This window comes from Cervus canadensis, chromosome 10, assembly GCF_019320065.1.
Source record: "Cervus canadensis isolate Bull #8, Minnesota chromosome 10, ASM1932006v1, whole genome shotgun sequence".
NCBI classification, from domain to species: Eukaryota; Metazoa; Chordata; class Mammalia; order Artiodactyla; family Cervidae; genus Cervus; species Cervus canadensis.
Window position 1 is genome coordinate 32097111 of NC_057395.1, and position 27556 is coordinate 32124666.

Sequence of the window (27556 nt, forward strand, 5' to 3'; positions counted from 1 at the left end):
TGTTTTCCAAAATAAATAATTGGGATATACTCTTTAAGAAAAAACTAGAAACAAAGAGGAAATGCATTTGAAACAACTGGAAGAACGTGTCCATCAATGAAGAAATAAAATGTGGTATACATATTCAACAGAATACTATTCAGCCACAAAAAGGGAAATCTTGCCTTTTGTGACAACACAGAAGGACCTTAAGAGTATTATGCTAAGTGAAAAATTCAGAAAAAGACAAATATCATACGATCTCACTTACATGTACAATCTAAAAACAAAACTCAAAAACTACAAGATGAACATATAGATACAGGGAACAGATTGGTGGTTGCCAGAGATGGAAGCGAGAGGGGGTGATGGAAATGAGTGAAAGTGGTCAAAAGTACAAATGTCTAGTTATAAGTAAGTCATGGGGATTTATTATTTATAAGATAAGTCATACAGCATGGTCCTTATAGTTAATAATACTGTGTTATTTTTATATGTACAGTATGTTGAAAAGTTGCTAAGATGGTAGATCTTACAAGTTCTTATCACAGGCCAAAAAAAGTTGTAACTGTGTGGTGATGGATGTAATTAATGAGACTTATCATGGTAATCATTTTGCAATATATACAAATATTGAATGTCATACACTTGAAGTTAATATGTTATAATTAAAAAAAGAACATTTGCATACCATCAACCACATACCTGTAAACTGCTACTTTTCCTGTTCCAAATGCACCCACAATTAAATCTACAAAAGAAAAAGACACAAAACAAGCACAAATTTTATAGAATTGATCAAAACTCATAATTAATTATAAATAGCACAGAGAGCAACCTGACATGCCGATTGCAGAATGAGAGTCATACAAACAAGAACAGCAAATCACGGCTTTCTTAAGGCATTTTGGAAAGGATATACGAACTTCACTGTAACTCAATATGACACATAAATCAATAGATCTCAAACCCTACTGGACTCAGGAAAGCCAGCCTTCTAGAAATGCTTCAGATATTTGTCATAATGCCATGTCCTCCAGACCCAAGGCACACACCTTAAATCATAAGGGGAGTGTCTCTATTTCTGCTTTGTAAATAAGATCATAGCAGTGACCTGAATAGGAAGGAAGTCCAAAAGGGAAGGGATATATGTATATGTATGTCTGATTCACTTTGCTGTACAGTAGAAGCTAACATAAGATTGTAAAGCAACTATACTCCAATGAAAACTAATTTAAAAAGAAAAAAGGACTTCCCTGGTGGTCCAGTGGCTAAGACTCTGCACTCCCAATGCAGGTGGCCTGGGTTCAATCTCTGGTCTGGGAACTAGATCCCACATGCTGCAACTAAATAAATAAATAGAAAAAAAGGGGGAGGGAAGCATATGCTAAGTGCCTACTATGTACCAGGCTCATCACACATATTGTTTTATCATCCCCCTATCAGCAACAACCCTATAAGGCAAGTGTTTTACCAGTGAAGTGGAGCATTTTGGCTGCCATCTTACCTCAGCCTTTTGCTCTTACAAACATGTGGGTGGCGAGTATGGTTTTGGCACAGTGATTGGTAGTATATGAAATAACTGACATTTCATTATGGCAGTCTCTCCTTATTAATGGTTTTGCTTCTTTGGTTTCAGTTGCCTGTGGTCAACCACAGTCTGAAAATATTAAGTGGAAAATTCCAGAAATAACTCATCATCAAACTTTTCAATTGCACGCTGTTCTGAGCAGCGTGATGAAATCTCACGCCATCCTGCCTGGGATGTGAATGACCTCTTGGTCCAGCATGTCCTATCTGTAGTCGCTTAGTAGCCAACTTGGTGTCTCAGTGCTTCTTCAAGTGACACTTATTTTACTTAATAATGGCTCTAAAGTGCGAGAGGAGTGATGCTAGGGACTTCCTTGGTGTTCCAGTGGTTAATACTCCATGCTGCCAATGCAGGGGGTGTGGGTTCAATCCCTGGTCAGGGGAACTAAGATCCTGCATGCTGCAGGGCATGACCAAAAAAAATTTAAAAGGAGTGATGCTAGCAATCAAAATGTGCTAAAGAGAAGCCCTAAGTGATTCCTTTAAGTGAAAAGGGGAACATTCTCCACTTAGTAAGAAACAAAAGCCTACACTAAAGTTGCTAAGATCTACAGTAAGAACAAATCTTGTATATGTGAAACTGTGAAGAAGGAAAAAAAACTCATGCTAGTTTTGTGGTCACACCACAAGCTGCAAAAGTTAAAAACCACAGTAGGTGAGAAGTAATTAGCTAAGATTGAAAAGACATTGAATTTGTACAATAAGATGTTTTGAGTGAGAGAGAGACCAGATTCACATAACCTTTATTATAGTATATAGTTATAATTGTTCTACTTTATTCTTATTGTTGTTAATCTCTGTACCGAATTAATAAATTCATCTTAATGTACAGGGAAAAAAACATAGCATCTAGAGGGTTCAGTACTCTCCGAGGTTTCAGGCATGCAGTGAGAGTCCTGGAACATGTGCCCCCATGGATAAGCAGGGAAACTATAATAATATTAAATAACAACAACAACAATGCTAATAATCAATAACACATAAGAAGCCTTATTCTAGGACAGGAATCCTTTTAATGAATTTACTTTAACTGATTCCTAGCAAGTTAAGAAGTCTTTATTGTTAGCACAATGTTGCAGAAGAGGAACTTGCTTTTTGTTTTTATTTATTTTGTTGGAGGAGAGTTGTTTTACCATGTTGTGCCAGTTTCTGCTGCACAACAAAGTGAGCCAGCTGTATGCACACATATCCCCTCTTTCTGGATTCCCTTCCCACTTAAGTCCGCTCAGAGTATCGAGTAGAATGCCATGCGCTATACAATAGGTTCTTATTAGTCTTCTATTTTATACACAGAGTATATACATATCAATCCCAATCTTCCAATCCACTCCTCCCCCCACTTTCCCCCCTTGGTATCTGTACGTTTGTTCTCTCCATCTGTGTTTTGGCAGAAGAGGAACTTGAGGCTTAGGGAGGAGACTCACGTATAAATTCACTGATGAGTCGCAGAGAGTCAGACATGATTGAGATAATTTCATTTTCACACACATACATAAGAGGTGAAGCTGGGTTACAGCAGGACTGGGCAAACAGAGAAGTCTTAGACTCTTTGAGGAGTAATGTTCACAACAATCTCAGTGACGGGCTAATACACAGGCAGAACTCTCCATTTTTCTTAATCTCATGTATGATGCTTATTTTTTCTCAGGAGGTACAACCAAGCACAAATGAAAATTATCATGGCTGTATCTGCAAAGTAAAATTTAGATGCAGAAATAGGAAAATTGGACTTGGCAGAATTAACAGCCACAGAAGAAAACTTACAATAGCTGAAACCATAACTGGTTAATTCCAGTAGAACTGAGGTGAAAATGAAAAGAAAAAAAGATGGGGAAACTTCTTTGGCCATGCCATATGGAAAACCAATCAAGGAATTAAATTGGTTTGATGGAGTTTGTACAGGAAAATGATTTGTAGCCACATGCCCTTGGCATTCACCTTTCCAGACAAAGGAACTGGTCAGACTGCAAGCAACTAAGATTCTTCTCTAGGGGCTTCTCTTGGCTGGGCCAGGGCATTACCCTCAGCCCATGATGGATGGGGACTGGATGGATAGCTAGGTGCACAAGCTAGCAAGGCTTCTTTCTTAGGGTGACTCTAAGGCATGTACTTCCTGTCTCCAGACTTCCCCACTGAGATAAAGCCCTAGTTGCCCACCCAGTCAGCCTCGGGATAATAATCTTTCCTCTTTACAACTCTCTTCCCCTACTTTCTTAGCAATGATTTCTGGGGATTATTCCTCAAATAAACTACTTGTGTTCTAATATTTAATGTCTGCTCTTAAAGAACCCAACCAAAGACAATAATTCTTGTGAAAAATGTTTGTTTTTTTAAAAGAATAGACTCATATCTTCAGGATTAAAATCAGTCAAAATATCTCTGGTTACATGGAAGAAATGTAAGTGTCCATCAACAGATGAATGGGTAAAGAAGATGGATACCCACAACATACACACACAGGACTTGGTCATTAAAAAAATGAAATATTGCCATTTGCAGCAACATGGATGGACCTAGAGATCATTATACCGAGTGAAGTCAGAGAAAGATAATTATTATATGATCTTACTGATATCTAAAAAATTATACAAATGAATGTATATACAAAACAGAAATAGGCTTACAGACATAGAAAAGAAACATCTTATTATCAAAAGGGAAAGAAAAGGGGGAGGAATAAATTTGTAGTGTGGGATTAACAGATATACGTCATTATACATCAAATAGATAAACAAGAATATACTGTATAGCACAGGGAACCATATTAAACATTTTTGAATGAACTATAAAGGAAAATAATCAGAACATATATATATATATGTATATATATCTATATAACTGAGTCACTTGGCTATATAGCTGAAACTAACACAATATTGTAAATCAACTATACTTCAATTTTAAAAGTTGGAAGTTGCTTGTTATATAGACACAGCATCAGATTCAGATGACAGACTCAGGACTGGACTCCAAAGATCCATGTTTTAAAAGATGTGTAATGATAACCCTATATGCAAAACAGAAAAAGAGACACAGATGTACAGAACAGAATTTTGGACTCTGTGGGAGAAGGCGAGGGTGGGATGTTTCGAGAGAACAGCTTCGAAACATGTATATTATCTAGGGTGAAACGGATCGCCAGCCCAGGCTGGATGCATGAGACAAGTGCTCGGGCCTGGTGCACTGGGAAGACCCGGAGGGATCGGGTGGGGAGGGAGGTGGGAGGGGGGATCGGGATGGGGAATACATGTGAATCCATGGCTGATTCATGTCAGTGTATGACAAAAACCACTACAATATTGTAAAGTAATTAGCCTCCAACTAATAAAAATAAATGGGGGAAAAAAAAAGATGTGCATGCTAATGTTTAACTGGAGAAGGAAATGGCAAGCCACTTCAATATTCTAGCTTGGAGAACTCTATGATAGAGGAACCTGGCAGGCTATCGTCCATGGGATTTCAAATGGTCGGACAAAACTGAGTGGCTAAACAACAACAATGTTCAACAAGTCAAATGAAGGTCATCTAGTAGGGGTCTCCGACCTCCAGGACCTAATGCCTGATGATCTGAGGTGGAGCTGATGTAATAATAATAGAAATAAAGTTTACAATAAATATAAGGCCCCTGAACCATCCCCAAGTCATCCCTGCCCCCACTCCTGGTCTGCGGAAAAAGTTTCTTCCATGAAACCGGTCCCTGGTGCCAGAAAGGTTGGGGACTACTGAAGGGAGCTCTGTCTGTGAGATTAAGGAAGACAGTAAGTCAAGGGCTACAACTTGAGTATCTATGATTCATGGAATAAAATGCTCTTTTCCAAGGGTTCAAATCTATGAAGTCAGAAAGCAAAGTTTCTAAGTCTACCAGTTTTGAAAACCTATCAGAATTTCACCATTTTCAATGATTTTCACATTTTTTTCTGTTGACATTCGTCTCTCCCTGCACAACAGTGCATTTTTGCTATGTCAGAGGCAAAAAGAGCTACTGATTTGAAGAAACATGGACTCTGTTCTTCCTGTGTAATCTGAACTCCAATATTTAGACAAGTGTAGTACAGGTTGCACTCGGTCTGATCTGTGTCTGTTGACACAACACTAGAAAGGAAAGTTCCATTATGAAAACTGATTCCAAGGGGTCATGCGCTTTGTTTTTGTCTCCAAATAAGGTGAAATGCTTATATCTTGAGATTGGATACTTGATAAATAACAGACAAATCGTAAGCATTGACTCTTTGGAAATGACCAAGAAAAAAGACTATAAGCTCTTCCAGGGCAGGAATCTTTCTTTGGGTTTGCATATCACAAAGATTTTATGGAATGGTAAGGGCTGAAATAAAGGAAGAAAGAAAGAATCTTTGCATTCACAGCACCAGGCATAGTGCCAGAAACAGGGCAGGGACTTTATCCTCCTATGAAACGGGAGGAAAAGTAATCATGAGATAATATACTGACAAAGAGAGAGATGAAGGAAATGGAACAATTATTAAGACAGGCTAATATCAACTATAATTCTGCTGAAGTTTTGCATGTGCACTTGAAAGTGTTGGGAGACACCCCCCCCACACACACACATTTTAGAGTTTGCATCATGATCAGATTGTCACTATAGAGGAGAAGCTGAGAGCCACACTCCTGACCATCATGGGCAGGAGCGTTTTTTCTTTGGGAACTTTGATTCCTAGGCCTCAGGGTGGGAATTTTCCTACTCGGGAAAACTCAAGTAACTGGCAAAACAGGCCATGTTTTGTTTTTGTTTTTTTTTTTCATGAGAATGCGGCCACAGTTATTCAGAGGCTGAGAAAACAGTTATATGCCTCTAAAGTATGCTTGTCTTCTGAGACACTACCTTGGTATTGTGCCTGCTGGAAAAGGCCAGAAGCATCTGTCCTCAGGATCTTAAAATTATCAGATTTCTCTAGGGGAGGAGAACGGATCTGCTCATTTGCGTTTCTAACTAATCTGTCCTTCCAAAATATGTGACTTGTTTTGATAAGTATTATGTGATTTCCAAATATACATATGCTATTATAGATATGTTCAAAATATACATACACACCTATATTTATGTTTGTGTATATGGATGTATCTATATATGTATATACACACATTTATATATGTGCATATATATACATATATATATAGAGAGACACCCAATTAAATTTTTTTTGCATAATTCTGTCATGCTTAGGAATTTCTTCCTTCCCTTCAGGACTTTTACTATTTTTTTTAAATTTTTATTTACTGGTGTATAGTTGATTTAGTCTTGTTAGTTTCAGATGTACAGCAGTGATTCAATTATACATATACCTATTCATTCTTTTTTTAGATTTTTTTCTCATCTAAGTTATCACAAAATATTGAGTAGAGTTCCCTGTGCTATATAGTAGGCTCTTGATGGTTACCTACCTTATATATAGTGGTGTGTGTATGTTAATCCCAAGGAATTTCAGTGATAACGTGATGACAAATTTTGGTGCTGGTATTTGCATAATTCAGTAACTGATTATGCAATTAATAACTGGGTCACAACTCAGCGGACTTTTTCCCCTCACTTTGAGACAACAGATCTTATACCTTTATCTAGTGTTTATCTATTTTCCCTTCTTATTGAAAGTTCTTAAAAGCACATTCTGAAAACAAACAAACAAAAAACTTTGCCTTTCTTTATGCAAAGACATTTAGCCTTTTATTCCCCCCTGAAGAAACACTTGGCAACTAAAATTGGTTCTTTCCCCTTAATCAAAAATGGTTCTAAAAATGCTAGAGTCCTTCTTTATCACCTCACAGTGCCGGAGAAACATAGTTTATTTTCCTTTTGGTTTTTGATGGAACCAAGTACTTTTAAGGATAAAAAAGGAGACATTAGTATGAATGCAGGATCAGTTGGCAAGAAAAAATAACCCTAAAAAATGTGAGGTCATAGGAGACATACTACACCTCTATTTTGTATTTTATTTCTCCAAAATTGTTGTTTTTAAACAAGAAAGCACTAAAGAGCCAAGTCTTTAAAGTGGTTCTGGGACTATAGGGTCTGATTTCCTTAATCTCTGAAGGAAATTTTAGAATTAGAAGACGTTCAATAGGAAAACATCAGTGTTGTTTTGAGTGTGGATTTGAAGTCTGGGCCTAGGTGTGCAGAGGGCAGAAAGAGAGAATGGAAACTTCCGAGATGGGGGACAGAGGGAAGGGGAAGACAACAGGAAGAGTGCAGACAGGATTAGATGAGGAAATCTCCCAGAGGCGGTTCATGGAGGGATGACTCCCCGGCTCCCAGAGCATCATCAGCTGCAAGCCACCTTCTCTGCTACTTTCTTTCTTCCTACTTCTAACTCTCCCATCTTCCTAAGAAATAGACACATTCTGAAATCTCTTGCTTAAAATACCACCAAACACCTCCTTTTAAATTTTGGAGTTAAAAGACATTTATTATTTCAGAATAAGTCTGGACAGTGAGAACTGCCATAAAGAGCTTCCAAATGAATGAGAAACATGGGAACGAGAAACTAAGAATTGTATGAAAAGTTCCCTTCCAAAGGGAAGCCCCCACGCCTAAACAGAACCCCCCCAAATGTAGAAATCACCAAGGAATTTTAAAATTGAAACTTTAAAAAATTCAAGTTCTAAAGAGAAGTGAAAGAAATAGATGTTTACAATGCAGCCCCCTGATCAGATGGGAATATTTGTCAATGCTCTCAAGAATGTCGGGCACCTATGAAAATATAAATGTTAATTATTATTAATAACCCTATTATGACAGACTCATACACATTAATAATAAAACTATGAGTGTATGTGTTAGTAGCTCAGTCATGTCCTACTCTTTACAACCCCACAGACTGTAGCCTACAAGGCGCCTCTGTCCACAGAATTCTCCAGGCAAGAATACTGGAGTGGGTTGCTATTCCCTTCTCTAGGGGATCTTCCCAACCCAGGGATTGAACCTGGGTCTCCTGCATGGCAGGCAGATTCTTTACCATCTGAGCCACCAGGGAAGCCAATAAAACTATAAATAGTCCAATAAAAGATAACAAATATGCAATTCACATAAAAATAAATAGCTGTGACCAATAAATACAGGAAAGATGTTCAACCTCATTTGTCATCAAACAATTACAAATGGAAGAAACAATGAGATATCATTTTTGACTTCTGAAGTTTGAAAAGTTTAGTATTAGGCACAATAGAGGATCAAAAACTCATGTATCCTCTGTTGGAGGGAATATAAATTGGCACAATTTTCTTAGAAGGTGCTATGTCAGTTGTGGCTCAGATGGCAAAGAATCTGCCTGCAATGCAAGAGACCTGGGTTCAATCTCTGGGTCAGGAAGATCCCCCGGAGAAGGGAATGGCTACCCACTCCAGTATTCTTGCCTGGATAATCCCATGGACATTGGAGCCTGGTGGGCTACAGTCCACGGGGTCACAAGAATCAGACACAACTGAGTGATTAACACTATATATCTATAACAATGCAAATGTTTGACTCAGAATTTACACTTCTATGAATTTATCCTGAGGATAAACTGGACAATGTGCAGAGACATATCAAATAAAAGCTAACTTTCTAAACATTTTAATTATATGCATTTCTTTGTTACAACAATCCTGTGAGGTAGATACCATAATTATCCTCATTTTAAAATAGGGAAAATAAGGTTCAGAAAAGCTAAATAAAGTAAATGGCCAGGCCAAGTTTTAAAGAGGCAGTCTGGCTGTTACCTATTTTCATCCCAGTGCTTCCCAGGAACATAGCTACAGGCTATTTTTCTCTCTGAAAAAAAAAAAAAAATCTTAAAATTCAGATGTTTTTACATAAAGTAAATGTCAGCCTTAAAAAGTATCCTAATATGTGGAATCTTAAAAAAAAAAAAGGTACAAATGAAACAGCTACAAAACAGAAATAAGAATTAAGATGTAGAAAGCAAACTTGTTTTTTGTTACCAGGGTAGGGGAGGAGTGGGCATAAATTGGGAGATGGGGGTTGACATATACACACCACTTTATATAAATAATTACTAAGAAACTACTACATAGCACAGGGAACTCTACTCAATACTCTGCAATGGCCTGTATGTGTGTGTGTGTCCGACTCTTTGCAACCCATGAACTGTAGCCCACCAGGCTCCTCTGTCCATGGAATTCTCCAGGCAAGAATACTGGAGTGGGTAGCCATTCCCTTCTTCAGGGAATCCTTCTGACCCAGAGATCGAACCCAGGTCTCCCCTGTGAGAGGGAGACATGAGAAAAGATTCTTAAAAAAGGGCAGATACACACACACACACACACACACACACACACACACACACACACACACACACACACACACACACACACATATATACACATACATATATGTACATCTATATATGTATAGCTAAACCATTTTGCTGGACACCTGAAACTAAGACAACATTGTAAATCAACTATACTCCATAAATTAAAAAAATAAATATACTACTCTCAGAGCTTTGATAAATTCATCTGGTCATGAACTACCAACACAACCAAGATACAGAACAACTCTATCATCGGCAAATGTTTCCCTGCACATTGCTGTCAAGCCTGCCCCCCCTCCCTTCTTAGCCTCCTGTATCCTCTATTCTGTTTTCCAGAATGTCGCAAAGATGGAGGTATACAGCAAGTAGCCTTTTTTTCATCTTATCTGGCCTTTTAATTTTTTAAAATTTATTTTATGGAAATACAACTTACAATGTTGTATTAATTTCTACTGTACAGCAAAGTGATTCATTTATGTATGTATATACATATACATACACACACACACACACACACACTCTTTTTCATATTCTTTTCCACTATGGTTTATTACAGGTTATTGAATATAGTTCCTGTGCTATATAGTAGGACCTTGTTGTTTATTCATTATTGATACAATAGTTTACATCTGTTAATCCAAAACTCCCAATTCATCCCTCCCCCACCTTCCCCCTGACCTTGGCAACTAGAAGTCTGTTTGTATATCTGTTTTATAGATAAGTCCATTTGTGTCATATTTTAGATTCTACATATAAGTGATATCATATGGTATTTGTCTTTCTGACTTCACTAAGTATGATAATCTCTAGGTCCATCCATGCTGCTGCAAATAGCATTATTTTATTCTTTTTATGACTGAATAATACACACACACAAATACCACATCTTCATTACCCATTCACATGTCGATGGACATTTAGGTTGCTTTCATGTCTCGGCTACTATAAAAAGTGCTGCAATGAACATGGGGGAGAACGTATCTTTTTGAATTAGTTTTGTCTGGGTATATGCCCAGGAGTGGGACTGCTGGATCATATGGCAACTCTCTTTTTAGCTTTTTGAGGAATCTCCGTAGTTTTCCATAGTGGCTGTACCAATAGTATGTAGCCTCTTGGAATTGGCTTCTTTCACTGAGCTTAGTGCATTTGAGATTCATCCATGATCTTGCATGTGTCAGTAATTCATTCATTTTTATTGCTGAGCTGTATTTCACTCACTCATGGTTTGTTTATCCATCCCTGGCTAAGGAAAACTTGCATTGTTTCCGATTTTTGGAAAGTCACTGTAAATATTTGTGTACAGGTTTTTGTACCTATAGGCTGATTTTGATTTGTAAATTGTCTCTTATTGAATCTCTATAATGTCTTTAAAGTCCTCTTTTAAACGAAGTGCTCAATTTCAAGTGAAAAATTTCTGAATAGAGGGTAAAAATTTAGGAATTGTAAATTCCAGTTCACTTTGCCACTGGCTTCCTATCAACTTTGGACAAGTCACTCTTGATTGCTAAAAGTCTGGTGAAGTCTTCAAGGTTCTCCAGACAAGAGAGCCAAGAACTCAGTAGAATTTGTTGGGGGGTCACATGACCACTTTCTCGGCTCTGATATACAATCCAGGACTGTCTTTTGTCTCTCGAGTCAGCTGGGCCTCTGCACAATTTGTATTTCTTCTCACTTCCTTTATGGAACAGTGTTTGGCTTTCTCCCTGGTTCAGCCAGACTTGGACATCCCACTGGCCCACCTCTAAGACTCAGCTCCCTGGGCCCATCATCCATAGACTTCTGGCTCCTGTCTTGGCACTGCTGATGCTCACAGCCCACAGCATCTCCTCCAGACATTCTTCATCACCGTCTTGGCTCCATCTTTGTTAAGCCCCTTCCCGCAGCATTTTAAAGATGAATGAGGATTGTCAAATAAAGATGTCTACCTGGACCCACCTGGGATCTGCTCACTTTCATACCAGGATGATTTTAAGAGAAATGATGGGATTAAAGATAATGTGTAAAATGATGGGCTTAATGTGTAGAATGATGGCTGGAAACATGGCCTTGTTGACTCTTAAGCGGGTTAAAAATTGGCTTATGAGTTTGGCACTGGAAAAACAGCCCATGTCTGTGGGAAGCAGGCATTTAGATAAGTCTCCTTGAGTTTGGCAAATGTGTTCATCTAAAAATAGACAGATTTTTTTCTTGCTTTTTTATTGCAACATGCAAAATATTACTGAGAGGAGGGTTACGAGTAGAGGAAGAAATGTTTGAAAAAAAAATGCGTGATTTTATCCCAGAAAGTAATAATCCTAACAATCTGTCTGAAATGCTTCCAAATGAACTCTGAAGGAAAACATTTATGAGCTGGACTGTGGTATTAGGTTGCAACATTCTAATTTACTGAGGGTTTTATTTTCTTTTTAAAAAAACCCCACAAAAATAAAAGTGAACTATCAAATGATGAGTCTGCCTTACGAAAATCGTTTTCTACATGGTATTAGCATCCTGTGGCTGTAAGCATTGCCCTTTCTCCACCACTGATTGATGCTTTGCTAGTTGTGGTCCATGTCACTGGATCAAAGGCATTTCACTTTATCCTTGTTGTGGTCACACTTATAATATGTGTACTGTCCAGTCAGTCGCTAAAACCATTTTGGAGAAAAGTTTATTTCTTTAGGACCATTCTCATTTATAAGCGGCTGCCTATTAGGAATGAGTTCACAGTCTCCAAAAGAGTCTGGTATTGATGCTGAAGACTCAGCCTCTGAAAACCAGAGCAGATTTGAATCTTGGAGACAGAGTTTTGGGTGAAATAGGAAAGAATAACTTTATTGCTCTGCCAGGCAAAGGGGGACACAGAGGCTCATGCCATTCAAGACTGTGTCCCAACCGGGGCAGGGGAGGGGGTGCAGGGAGGTGAAATGGTTCAAGGGTGGGGTAGCTGATAAGGATGCAGGTGTATGCAGGGCCTGCATCCCTTTAATCTGGCCCCAGGTCTCCTGAGGAGCTTCTCTGGTTCTAGAGATTTTCAATCTGTGACCTTCTCTAAAATTAAGAATGCTTCATGAATTAACACTTTCTAAATGTTGGGGGTTTTAGTTCTGTTGAAGACCTCAAAGATACTGCTGTGTATATCCCTTGAGGTGGAATGAGGACCCTGCCCCAAGGCTGCATTATTGCTTCTTGGCTGCTCCTCCCTTGTCTCTGGATCCCCTCCCCTCCCTGATCAACAACTATTTGAACCTGCCCTTTGGAACTCAGGATAGGTCATGGAAGGGGAAGTCTATTCCCTACAAACGAGAAACAGGGGGACCTAGAAATGCTTTCATGGCCAGGAGCCCCAGGAGGTCCTGCTGGTTTCACTGTCCCTTAAGACACTACTCTCACATCCATCCTAACAGAGAAAATCCTATGATTAAAAACCATGTGCGACTTTAAAAGTCTGCTAAGTGTTATGAACTGAATTGAATCTCCCCAACCCCCAAAGTTTGACGTTGAAGTCTTAATCTCTGGTACCTTGGAATGTAACTCTATTTACAGAAATTGTCTTTAAAGAGGTAAGTTAAAGTGAAGTCATTAGAGTGGACCCTGATTTCATCTGGCTGCTGTCCTGTAAGAGGAAATTTGGACACAGACACACAGAGGGATGACAACATGCAGACACAAAAATAAAATGCTGTCTACAAACCAAAGAAAGAGGCCTCAGGAGAAACCAATCCTGCCCACATCTCAAACTTGGAGTGGTAGCCTCCAGAAATGCAAGGAAATACATTTTTGTTGTTTGAGCCATCTGGTGTATGGTACTTTGTTATGGCAGCCCAAGAAAACTGATATACTAAGATACAAATTTATAGAGTTGCCAGAGAGGGAGGAGAGGAAGAAAAGATATGTGCAATGGTTCCCTATACTGAACACCCTCATTCAGCAACTTGTGACTGAACTCCCAGCATGAGCCAAGTCCTGTCCCAGCTGCCAAGGATTCAGCAGTGAGCAAACTGACACATTTTCTGCCCTTCAAGCACTGATAGTCTATCAGTCAGGGGGCTTGTTAAAGATGCAGGCCAGCACTCACTGGATCAGAGTCCCTGGGTGCAACCTATTCTCCACCCCCCTCCCTACCCCCATAATTTATATCTGGATGGGAACAAGGACGTTAGATCCTTCTCCACTGCACATTTGAGAAGAGGAAATAGTGTCAGCTTCTGCAGCTGATGTAGAGGAGCTGTCAAGGATAGAAAGAAAAGAAAGCTGGAGATGGGAGGGGCTGAGCACCCCTCAAATGAGCTTCACCTAATCACAGTTTAGCCAGAATGCTGGCCAGACCCCACACATTCTGTTGTACACTCAAGCGCTCATGAATTTTTATTAGGGTTGGTCATTTTTAGGCAAGTGGCTATTACTAATGTCACCCCAGGGAAATGTGAGCAAAAAGTAAAAGATGATGGCCATATACAGAAAGCAGAGTGTCACATGAACAGGGCTTGCAGATTGGAAATACTAAAGAGGACTTTGCTGCTGTGTTAGTTATCCTGGAAGTCACTCGCCCTCTTCTCATAGGAAGGAACATCTGGGAATGTTACCTGAGTCACTGCCTTAAGGCATAGGTCTGGTGGTGCAAAGCATTAGAGCTTCTTTCCGGTCCCTCTCACCTCCCTTTAGGGGGTGAGGTTAAGAAATAACATATATTGACTGTCTAAAGTTCTTTATGGTTTGCAAGTTGTCTTCATAACAATCTTGAGCCATAGGGCATTGCTCTGATGACCCTCCTTTTATGGCCAGAGACGCTAAGTTCAGAGATAAGTGTTACGTGCAGGGTTACAGAGCTGAAAATGATGGGTGAAGAAATGAGAATGTGCTATGTCCCATATGTCCCATATGCTATTGGTGCTATTTCTATCAATCTGGATACTGGTTCTCTTGGTCTAGAAATCTGGCATTTAAATGCCCAGTGCTTATAGAATTAAGGTCAAGGGTTCTGCTTGCCAAGAATAAGTGCACCATCTTGAGTGGCACCTCCCATAGTCCCAGGAGAAGAAGCCCAAGTTTATTTAAAGGATCATCACTGTCTTGACTTCCATGTCTACTTTTTAAAACTTACTTTATTGAAGTATAGCTGATTAACAATGTTGCATTAATTTCTGTTGTTTGTTGCTAAGTCATGTCAGACTCATTTGCAACCCCATGGGTTGTAGCCCACCAGGTTCCTCTGTTCATGGGATTTCCCAGGCAAGAATACTGGAGTGGGTTGCCATTTCCTTCTCCAGGGGATCTTCCCAACTAAGGGACTGAACCCATGTCTCCTGCATTGGCAGGTGGATTCTTTATCACTGAGCCACCTGGGAAGCCCAACAAAGAGATTTAGTTGTACAGACATAAACATTCCTTTTTCATATTCTTTCCTATTATGGTTTAATCACAGGATACTGAATGTCATTCCCTTTGTTGTACACTAAACCCCTTATTGTTTACCCATCCTGTATATAATAATTTGCATCTGCTAATCCCAAACTCCCAGTCCATACCTTCCCCATCCCTCTCCCCCTTGGCAAGCACAACTCTGTTCTCTATCTCTGTGAGTCTGTTTCTGTTTCATAGATAGCTTCATTTGTGTCATAGTTCAGATTCCACATGTAAGCGATATCATATGGTAATTGTCTTTCTATCCGCGTCTATTCTTATCTTACACAAGAATAAGACAGCTCACTGGACTCAGAGTTGTAAGATAGTTGCCAGGTAAAGAGATGAGGGAAGAGTTTATATGCCAACGTATGTGGCTGTGAGGAAATGGGTTTATTCATTCATTTATTCACTTATTCATTCATTCATTCAGCAAACATTTACTAGCTGCCTCCAGTGCCAGCCACTGCTTGGGGCACTAGGCTTCCATAACGAGAAAAATTAAGTCCACGGCTTGCCCTCAACTAATAAAGTGTCCAGTCTCAAGGGGCAAAAGAGGCATCTATCAAAAGACCACAAAAAATGTGTCATTTCAATCTGAGCGAAGTGTTTTTAGAGGAAGGACAAGGGTCAGGAGAGGGTTTCCGAGGAAGTGACATTTGAACTGGGTTCCTGAGTGGGACGTGAACTCCTGGGAAGATGTCCAGGGCGTGCAAAGATAGAAGGGATGCTTCAGTGAATGACACTAAACTACAGTTTTTAAATCGTATATTCACAAATTTTAAAATGACTTATATGAAGAACACACACTGGGAGGTCAGAAATAAGGAGAGATTCTGAGTACAGAAGAACTTCCTCCCACTCACCCCACCCTTCTTAAAAAAAAAAAAAAGGAGCCATGGCTGGCCACAGAGTTTTTATTAACTAAACACTTACAACAAAGACCAAGGATACATGATATCCTGCTTATTAATGGTGCCTTGGGTTTCAGAAAGAAGCCAGCTCCTACAGTTGAAAGCTTGGAAAGTAGTTAGTTGGGATTTAAACTGTCTGACTTCTGGTTTCTGGTCTAGCATGTAAAAAGCCTGGAAGTCACCGTTTCATCTGAGTAAGTAAAATGCTGAACAAACTGAAAAATCAACAACTCTCCTTAGATCCATAAGAGCAGTGAGGTCGCAGGGCACAGTGCTGGCCCCACGTTGGACAGACTCTCAGGCAAATGCAGAGAAACACAACTCCTCAGAGCAGCAGCCTCCCCGGGAACCAGAGCAGGGGGCACGGAAACCCAGACTGCATCGGTGAAGTGCAGGCAGCTCAGCGTGGACCACACTGACAATTAAACCCTCCAGAGATCCAGTCACTCGGGGGTGGGGGCAGGGCCATGTTTGTGAGTTTTTTCCTCTGGGATCTCCACAGTGAACATCAGAAAACAGTTTTCTCCTGCCTCTGGCAGCCCGGAGGAGAGAAGAAACCAGTCAGAAATATACCAACCAGAGCACTCTGCTCTCCCTAACAAGGTCTGCCCTCAGGAGAAGCTAGTCAACCAGAGATAACTGGGTTGTTATTAGAGTCTAACCTGGAGAAAGGAAAAATACCCAACCTCAGCCCACTCTAGCCATCCTGTCCCAACTCAGAAGCATGTGTGAAGCTCATAGTCCAGAAGAACAGGCTCACTAAAAGACTGAGAGCTCAGACAGCTCGTGGGAATCTGCCGTACGGTGCAGGGGGCTCAGCTCAGCACTCTGTGCTGACCTAGAGGGGCTGGATGAGGCGTGGGTGGGAGGAAGTCCAAGAGGGATGAGATGTAAGTATATATACATATAGCTGGTGCACTTCATTGGGCAGCAGAAACTAGCACAGCATTTTAAAACAATTATACCCCAATAAAAATAATAATAAAGTATTCTAACATATACAAATTATTTTGAAAAACTTTAGTAAAAAATGATACAGGAAAAAAGACTGAGATCTAATCATACACCATAAAACATCCACCTGCCCCAACTCCCAGCCAACACCTACTGCCATATTACTATAGGTCTATTTACAGCAGTTCCTTTTACCCAGTACATCATGCCTGACTATCAAAAGAATTACAGAACATACTAAAAAGCAATATGAAAAAACCTGTGGCTTTTGTGTCTCTGTATTAGCAGATGGATTCTTTACCTCTGAGCCACCATATAATCAGAAAATATTCTATTATCATATTTAAAATGAAGAAAACTAGTAGCTGTTCTCAAAATTAGCTGAATAATATTAACATTGCCAAAATAACCTGTTGTTGACAAATGCAAAAATGCTAACTTACAAGATACAGGCTGAAAAATAAAAATGTAAGTTGTTGATTTCAAGTTAATATTCATGGTTTGAAATTTAGTATAATGTATGGGAATACGGCAATCTATAGAATTCAGTGCATTACAAGTCTTATCCTGACAACCTAAGCCATAAGAACACCTAGTATCCAGACCTTGGTTTCTAGATACCATTCTTCAATAAAAAGAACTAGAGCTCTTTGAAGAATGGTTGATTCCAGGGCAAATTAAAATGAGCTTGCAGTATCTTATGTTAGAAAGTAAGGAAGATGCTCATAAAAGAATGGCAAATGGTGAAAAACACAGGAACCAACTGGACGGAATTACCAATGGCCAGATATAGGACAATTCAAGCAACAAAAATAAATATAGTAATGGATTATAGCCCATGAAATAAAATATATACAAGTTAACACAGATATTTTTAAAAATTGAATAAATACATAAAAGAAAGAGATGTCTTATTACTATATTAGAATTTCAATTAATAAGTGTAGAAGGTATGATGGAAACAGAAAGTCACAATGCAATAATAGTAATGGTTGTAGGCAAGCATCAACAATGGATGCTAAGATTAGTGGGCAAATGTATGAGGAGAAATAGAATATCTGCATAGTCTCATGGTATTTCTCCAAAAGTAATTATTATGCAAAGGGAAAAATAGTAACTTTACACTGGGAAACCTGGTTGATAGACATCACTGCAAACAAGTGATCAGAGTGCAAAAGGACAACAGACATCACGTGCCTTCTGCTGGGATACACTGGGAAGGGCATCGCATTTTTGTGGTATTCTTGCCAAAAATGGGCTTCCCAGGTGGGTCAGTGGTGAAGAATCCACCTGCCAATGCAGGAAATGCAAGAGACATGGGTTCTATCTCTAGGTCAGGAAGATCCCCTTGAGGAGGAAATGGCAGCCCCCTCCAGTATTCTTACAGAAAATTCCATGGACAGAGGCACCACAGTCCACGGGGTTGCAAAGAGTAGGACATGACTGAGCATGCACACACACAGACACACACACACACATGCACACACACATTTGCTAAAAATACAGAACCTCAATCTAATCATGAGCAAACTTAAATTCAAGGACATTCTTCAAAATGTCTAGTCATACTTTTCAAAAGTGTCAACTATAGTTATGTGTGTCCTAAGTCACTTCAGTTGTGTTCAATTCTTTGTGACCCCATGGACTGTAACCCAAAAGGCTCCTTGATGTTTGGCTCTAGGTGATCACATCTTGATAGTCATAGAAGATGCTAATATTAAGGTAGGCTGTACTATTTTTTCAACTTGTCTGCCAATCAAAAATTATTTTCAAGAAAAAGTTAAGGAAAAATCTTGTATGATTTTATTAAATGATTTTTTTTTCAAAGATGGGTCCTTAATAATCTACTCAATATTACACAGAAATCTGGAAGTCAGTAAGTCTAGCCCTTGGATTACAGAATCAGATTTTAGAGTTTAAAAAGACCCTTGGATAAGCATTCCACAGTTCCACATCACTTTCTGGTGTGGAGAGTAAGACCCAGAGGCACTGAATTACTAAAGTCTTCGTTCTGGAACTCAAGACTTTCATCTGTCTATTCATTTTTACATCTACTTTATGACACTGCTGGATTGAAATCCAAGAACTTTCACTTTATTTAATTAATTCAATTTAATCTAAATTCATAAGATATTTTACAAGAAACATAATATTCTAATGTCTAATATATTTATAATGAAATTATGAAAATCTTGCTCAAGAAGAACACAATGTTTTGCTTTTCATAAAACCTTGAGTAGCACTTTGAGAAGTAAAAATAAACTTTGTAAGCTTTGAATTTAGTTCAAACTACAAATCAATTTCAAGGAGCTCAGGGTTGATTAAAATTCATTATTCCCTTTGGTTAAAGCCACCCTTTCATTTCTTCTTGCATGTAAGTTCTTGCTTGGGTGTTTGCTCACATTCACATACACACACACATGCACACACACACAGCATTGATTAAAATATGAAATATGATAGGTCATTTTATGTCATTTGGTATAATTGTCTGAGATGGCTCCATGATATAATCATGTGTATTAGGGGCCAGAGCAAGACAATGATAGTCTTGGCACTCAGCCCACGTTTACCTTCAGTTTTTATTGCCGGTAAGATTTCTATTTCTCAACAAACCTTTTCCACCCTACAACATCTGGACTGTGCATCTACTAGATGGCCTTGTTATACAATCAAGTTTAATGGGATTAGACCAGATCACTGAATTTTAGAGATTCTTCACCACCACAGCTATTTCTTCTCTGAAATGCTATCATTCAAATAATGTATACAAGATACTCCTCTGGTCAACTCAAGTTTTCCAAAAAGCACCAACATAGATACCTGAATATATTTGCATTTTCTTTTTCCAAAAAAAGAATTCAGGTGCCAGAAATGAAAGCACTTAGGACTACTATTTATGTATGTATGTGATGACAATATTTATTGGAAGACATCTAAAAAAAATACTGTGTGGTTAAGCAAGATGTTAGGAAGATTATTCCAAATATTTCTAGAGTAGAACTTCTATGTCTCTATAGCTGAATCTCCCCAGGCTGGTTTATTACACTCTACTTTTCCCAGGTACACTGGATCAAAATTCCACAGTCATCTTTTTAGAAATATATTTATTTATTTATCTGGCTGTGCTGGGTCTTACTTGTGTCATGTGGGATCTTTAGTTGCAGCACGTGAACTCAGCTGCTGCATGTGGGATCTAGTTCCCCAACCAGGGATTGAAACCAGGACGCCTGCTTTGGGAGCACATTCTTAGCCACTGGACCAGCAGGGAAGTCCCTGGAATCATCTTTAACATCACTGCTTATTCACCCTCACCTCCTCTATGTTCCATCAGAGCCAGTCTTTACCAAGTCTTGTCCATTTTCTATTTATATGATTTCCTTAGTTCCTTCCTTTTAGTTGCCACTATCATCACCCCAGTTCAACCCCAATTGATATTGCCAATGCTGGATATATAAGAGAGGTGGGTTTGATCCCTATGCTGGGAAGATCCCCTGGAGGAGGGCATGGCAACCCACTCCAGTATTCTTGTCTGGAGAATTCCATGGACAGAGGAGCCTGGCAGGCTACAGTCCATAGGGTCGCACAGAGCTAGACACAACAGCAGCAACTTAGCACGCATGCACACGGCCAATTAACAATGTTGTAATAGTTTAGGTGGACAGCAGAGTGACTCAGCCATACATATGTATGTATGCATTCTCCCACAAACTCCCCTCCCATCCAGTCTGCCACATAACACTGGCGTAACAGGAATTTGATATATGGTTCTCAACTTGGCAGAGTCCCAATAACTATGTTCTTATTCTCGTATTTGTTGGTCAGGGGCACAGGAAGCAAATGAAGTAGTGCAAATTAAGACTGGGGACCATGGACATTGAATAAGCAAAAGAAAATAATATCAACTAAAGTGTGTAAGAAAAAGACTACCTCCAGGGGAGTGGGATGAATTGGGAGATTGGGACTGATATTTATCCACTACTGATACTATTAACACACATAAAACAGATTACGAACGAGCAGGTACTGTATGGCACAGGGAACCCTACTCAGTGCTCTGTGGTGGCCTAAATGGGAAGGAAATCCAAAAAAGGGGGGATGTATGTACACGTGTGACTGATTCACTTTGCTATACAGCAGAAACTAACATAACATTGTAAAGCAACTATATTCCAGTAAAAATTAATTTAAAAAAAGAAAAAGAATATATCCAAAATATTGTCTTGTTTTAAAGACATGATTGAAAGCTACTGTTTATTAAACTGTGCTCTATATAATCTCAGAGTAATTTAAACTTCATTTAATATTACATCAGTTCAGCTCAGTTGCTCAGTCGTGTCCGACTCTTTGCAACCCCATGGACTACAGCATGCCAGCCTTCCCTGTCCATCACCAACTCCCAGAGTTTACTCAAACTCATGTCCATTGAGTCGGTGATGCCATCCAACCATCTCATCCTGTGTCATCCCCTTCTCCTCCTGCCCTCAATCTTTCCCAGCATCAGGGTCTTTTCAAATGAGTCAGCCCTTCGCATCAGGTGGCCAAAGTATGGAATTTCAGCTTCAGCATCAGTCCTTCCAATGAAAACCCAGGATTGATCTCCTTTAGGATGGATTGGTTGGATCTTCTTGCAGTCCAAGGGACTCTCAAGAGCCTTCTTAACACCACAGTTCAAAAGCATCAATTCTTCAGTGCTCAGCTTTCTTTATAGTCCACCTCTCACATCCCTACATGACTACTGGAAAAACCATAGCCTTGACTAGATGGACCTTTGTTGGCAAAGTAATGTCTCTGTTTTTAATATGCTGTCTAGGTTGGTCATAATTTTCCTTCCAAGGAGTAAGCATCTTTTAATTTCATGGCTGCAATTACCATCTGCAGTGATTTTGGAGCCCCAAAAAATAAAGTCAGCCACTGTTTCCCCATCTATTTGCCATAGATGATCTCATTTCATCCTTATATCAACATACTACTATTTGAGTTTACAGATAAGGAAATTCAAGTTCAGAGAGGTTAAGGAATTGTCTTATTCTTATATAGCTAGAAGATAGCAGAATCAAGTTTTAAACCTATACTGTCCATCTCTAGATTCCTAGAATGGAGTTTTTCAGCGTCTTATGTGGTCCAACATGTCTGGAAGTACAGTAGCTTTGACTCTGTTTATGATAGTCAGACGAGTCATCGTTCCTACTCTAAGCCATTTTACAACATGTTGTAAAATTCCTCTCCCATCCTAGAAAGTGATAGCACACACAGCCCAGTGAAATCGGTATTATTGGCCCCATGATACTAGATAAGGAGGCTTCCCAGGTGGCACGGTGGTAAAGAATCTGCCTGCAATTCAGGAGAAGCGGGTTCTGTCCCTTGGTCAGGAAGATCCCCTGGAGAAGGAAATGGCAACCCACTCCAGTCTTCTTGCCTGGAAAATACCAGGGACAGAGGAGCCTGGTGGGCTACTATAGTCCATGGGGTCACAAAGAGTCAGACTCAACCAAGTGACTGAGCACTTCCAGGAAATGGAAGCTCAGAGAAATCAATTAACTTGTCCATTATCACACAGTGTATCAGCGACACATGGGAATCTGAACCCAGACAGTCTGATTTCTCTTCCCCCTTCACAGCCATTTTGCCAGTTTTAACATTGTTGTATTGATATTGGCTTGATGTTTCCCCAAAAGAAGTAGTGTCATCCAACTTTACTCCATGTACTCTCCTGCTATACGTGTGTACACACGTACACACACACATATGTATATACACATATAAGTAGGAAAGTGAAAGTCACTCAGTCATGTTTGACTCTCTGCAACCCCATGGACTGTAGCCTGCCAGGCTCCTCTGTCCATGGGATTTTCCAGACAAGAATACTGGAGTGCGTAACTGTTTCCTTCTCCAGGGGATCTTCCCAACCCAGAGACTGAACTCAGGTATACAGAGGAGAGAGATTCAGAAATAATATTCCAAGGAATATGAACTATATTTATCTTAATATATGAACTATATTTATCTATGCAGTGGCTGGCATAGTTTGGGCTCTTAATTATCAGGAGTAACACTGGCTATAATTGCAATAATGTTAGCAACATAACTGGCCCATGCCTGATTTTTGCCAGCATTCTTTATTTCCCCAAGACAAGAAGACTAAGTGTCTGGTCCTGCCCAAACACGGAATATCTATAACCTGCAGACAGATGTCAATGAAACCACCTTTGCATGTCTATGCTTTTGATTATTTCAAGGTACTAAGAGATCTGATTTTTAATCAGCCTGGGGGATGAAACAGCCATGTGAGTGAGTGAGTGAGTGAGTGAAAGTCGCTCAGTCATGTCTGAGTCTTTTGTGACTCCATGGATTGTACAGCTCCATGAAATTCTCCAGGCCAGAATACTGGAGTGGGTAGCCTTTTCCTTCTCCAGGGAATCTTCCCAACCCAGGGATTGAACCCAGGTCTCCCACATTGAAGGCGGATTCTTTACCAGCTGAGCCACAAGGGAAGTCCAAGAATACTGGAGTGGGTAGCCTATCCCCTCTCCAGTGGATCTTCCTGACCCAGGAATCAAACCGGGGTCTCCTGCATTGCAGGTGGATTCATTACCAGCTAAGCTACCACTTAGTTATAATTAACTGTCTTCCTTGCACAGTACCCCTCCCCCAAATCCCCAGAGCACAGTGTCTAGCCGGTAATAAACACTACTACATATTTTCTAAATGAATGACAGAATTTCTCACTTATTTTCCTTTTAGACCTTGAACTAAAGGGACAAATACAAAAATTTTGATGAGCAGTTTAAAAATAATTTTTATTCCTTCATTTAAAAGTAATTTTTTTTCTTTTAAAGCACTTTCATCATTTCTTGACACAGCACTGATATCTTGGGGGTATTCTGTTTTACTTTATAGGGGAGTCATAATGGTTATCTATTTTGATGCTTGAACAATCCCCAAGTCAACTCTGACTTTCTTTGGAAAACGTCACCGTTTGCCTCAGAGCCTATGAGATTTCTTTCCCCAGGACTTGGGACTGAGATAAATTACAGTCTCTTTGGGTGAGCACAACTGCAACGTGCAAATTCTGGCACCAAAACAGCACTTGGTGCTCACAGAAATACAGTATGCCGGAGAGCAGAACAGATGCACACAGAGAGAGACCAGAGAAAGAAAGTCCTGACAGGCTTAGATCCCAGTCAGTCCCTTCCAACGTCTGGGCAGAATCCTTGTCCTTAGGTTCCCTTGAGTTATTTCTGTAGCCTTAATATAAACAGCTCCTTTTATGGCTTAAGCCAGGTTAAGCGGGTCAGTTCCTAACAAATGTGACAATATATTTTAAATGAAAAGTGGTGAGGCATTGTTTTAAATGCACAGATAACTTCCAGGAAACGTTGAGCAGTGCAAGAAATAGTTTCAGTGGGATGTCCTTAACGTCCTCAGATGAGGCGACTGCATAGGTGTGCCCTGGCATCACCACCCAGAGGCAATCCATAGAAAAGAGCCTCAGGTTGGTTTGATGGCTGGGTGAAAAGTAAACAAAATGCTGGAGCTCAGCTAATAGGTTAGGGTTAGGGTTCACATCTCTCTGTTGTGAGCACGGGAAACAGGCACTCCTGAGCAGCGTTTCTGAAAGTACAGTCCTGGGTAAAAGCACAAATCCCTGAACCCCATTCCAGACCCAGGAAGTCAAAACATCTGAACGGGTGCAATGCATTCAGCTGCAGAATCCCTTGGATAGAGGAACCCGGCAAGATGTGGCCCAGGGGGTCACAAAGAGTTGGGCACAATGAAGGCAACAGCACGCATGCATGTAACAGGCATGACAGGTAACTGGCATCACACTCTTTCAGAATCTGCTACTCAGGGTGTGGTGTGAAGACCAGCAGTGATGGTGTCACCAGGGAACGTGCTGAAAATGAAGAATCTCTCCCACCCTCTTGACCTACTGAATCAGGATCTGCAGTTGAACAAGACACCCAAGTGATCCAGATGTTCATTCAAGTGGGGGAAATCTGGCTTAAGATCATTAGTTCCCTGCCTGGTTGGACACTAGAAAGACCCAGGTCACTTAAACACATGACCGTGGTCTGAGTTCCACTCCCCGGAGACTCTGAATTAACTGCTCTGCAGGGTGACCTGAGTATAAGGATTTTTAAAATTTCCCCAGAGGATCCTAATGTGTAGCCAAGATTGAGAACCACTGCTTAGCAGGTATGAGTAGATATGCCCTAGGAGAAGAAATTCAATTTGTCAAATGGATTTTGAAGCTCATAGAAGGGACAATGATCTGAAGACAGATTTCTTTTGATTTGAAGGAGCAAGACCCCAGAAAGAAAACTGCACTTCTTTATAATTTCCTGAAAAAACTGACTGGTTTGGAAAATCACAAGACAGATCATGGAGAAGGAGAACATAGAGTTTGCAAAGTGAACTATAGAGTCTAGAAAGCATGCCACCCAATAACCTTTTGGGAGAAAAGAGGGTTTTTGCTACAATACTTCTCATGCAAAACCCAGGAAGATTGCAGCCCTCTTAGATACTGGAATAACAAGTGCTTGGATGGAAAATTACCAATGGCCAAAGGAAGAATAAGCTTAAAGGCAATCTCTGAAACCTGAAGACACTGACCTATGAGTCCCAATGTTGGCACAGAAGCACCTGCTGAGGGGGAACCAGAAGAGGCCAAAATAGGACAAGGAGGAACCAGGACACATGGAACTTTTGAGCAGTGGCCACTGTGTAAACCACTGGATTAATCACCGAAGCTTGAGCAACATGTCAAACACTGAGAGACTGAGCCATCCTTCAGCCAGAGGCCAACAACTACAGGTTATATCCTTGGTCCAGGTACCCCTTTCTCCACCCCTGGACAAAAGGCTCCCCACCTCTGCTGTTCCATTCCTTGGCAGAGTTGCTGCAGAGGGAGGAAAGAGAGAGTCTTGAATCCAAACATATATTTACCCAAGTGATATTAAGTCTGAATCTAGACATGACTGCAAGATTGAGGTTTTCCACTACCATGGTGGGAATGGAGGCTTGAGGGTTAAAGGGCATTTCTTATAGAAAAATGAGGAAAGTTCCATGTCTGATTCCTGAATTATGCCTGCAAATTTCACATCTGCCGCGCTAGCTAATAGGATCTAGTCCCTGCCCATAAGGCAGCCTTCCTCTCCCTAGGTCCCTGGGGATTTGGTGTCAAGACAAAAAGGCTTCTTTGAATGGCATTCGTTTTGTGAGACAATGCTTGCAAGAGGATGAGGATGAAGGAAAATGTTACAAGATCATGAAGCATAAGCAAGCCATCTATCTATAGCCGAGAGAGAGAACTGGGACCAGAACTTGGTTCTACTAACTGAGAAGTACCGATGAACTCTGAAACCCTCAAGACTATCTTGAGGTTAAGAATTCACCTAAGCAGCATCAATGGTCCTGTCTTAGGACAGGATATTAACTTATAGACAGATGAATACACTGCATTAATAGCATTAATCGCTATAAAGTGAATCAGCCTCAGTGGACAAAGTTACTGACCAGTGAATGGCCTCAAATGACCATTTGCTGATTGTTAAGGAGGGATGAAAAAAGATGTAATTAAGAGATGACATAGTTTGGGAAGAAATCACATAGGGAATCTAATTTGGGGATTATTTAAAATAAAATATATATGAGACTCCCCTCCCCCAAAGAAAATCTAACCATCATTGATTTGACTAGTATAATAAAACCTAAGAAAATAAATTTCACTAGATGCTCTTGAAATTGCCTCAGCTAGAACACATTCATATACAATATAATTCAACATCTGCTATGAGCCCACTACGATGTTTATGTTAGTGACATGAAACATTTCTGGCAAATTTATAAGAATTTGTTGTAGTATCCTTTCTGCCCAATCCATAGGGGAGAAGAAAGTTGAAGGATTAAAATTAGTGATGTATATTTCAGCAACCAGTTTCTTGGAATGCTGCCCTAAACCAGAAAAAAGCTCTACATATGGAAAATACTCAATGAGGATAGAAGTGATGGAAAGAGACAAGGTCTCAATAAATGGTCAAAACTGTCAGTGAACTATTAATGAAGCCATCTTAATATAACCAATATAAAAGGGGAAACTGAACCACAAAACCAAGAAGTCTAATGTTCTCTGCTAATAACCCTGATTACTGAAGCAATCCTTTAAGACAAATCCGTACTTTCTAACAGCATGCATAAAACATGAATTATCTTGCTGTGCTATAAGGATTTCTGATGAATCCTGACAATGAATTAGGCAATCAAGAATTGTTTACGATCTGTATTAAGAACCAGTTCCTTTTGCTTTGCTTTAAAACAGCCTATCTTTGGACAACCCCCAAACATAGGTGGAAAATATTTACGCTCCCAAACCATGAGTTTTAGGACAGAAATATTGAGGTTCATAAGTCAATTCATAGGAACTATGAACTCAACAGGGAATTATAGGGTTAAAATAAATCA

The 27556-nt window shown here is 39.8% G+C and overlaps 1 protein-coding gene across 2 annotated transcripts in view; it reads right to left on the reverse strand.

Annotated features, from left to right (window-relative positions):
• ITGA8 (integrin subunit alpha 8) overlaps positions 1 to 27556 on the reverse strand; it is a 184875-nt gene that overhangs the window by 96458 nt on the left and 60861 nt on the right. For both annotated transcript variants that reach the window (XM_043478409.1, XM_043478410.1), the window contains exon 14: positions 685 to 730. In XM_043478409.1, the coding sequence (XP_043334344.1) occupies positions 685 to 730 (46 nt within the window). The remainder of the gene's footprint in view (positions 1 to 684; positions 731 to 27556) is intronic.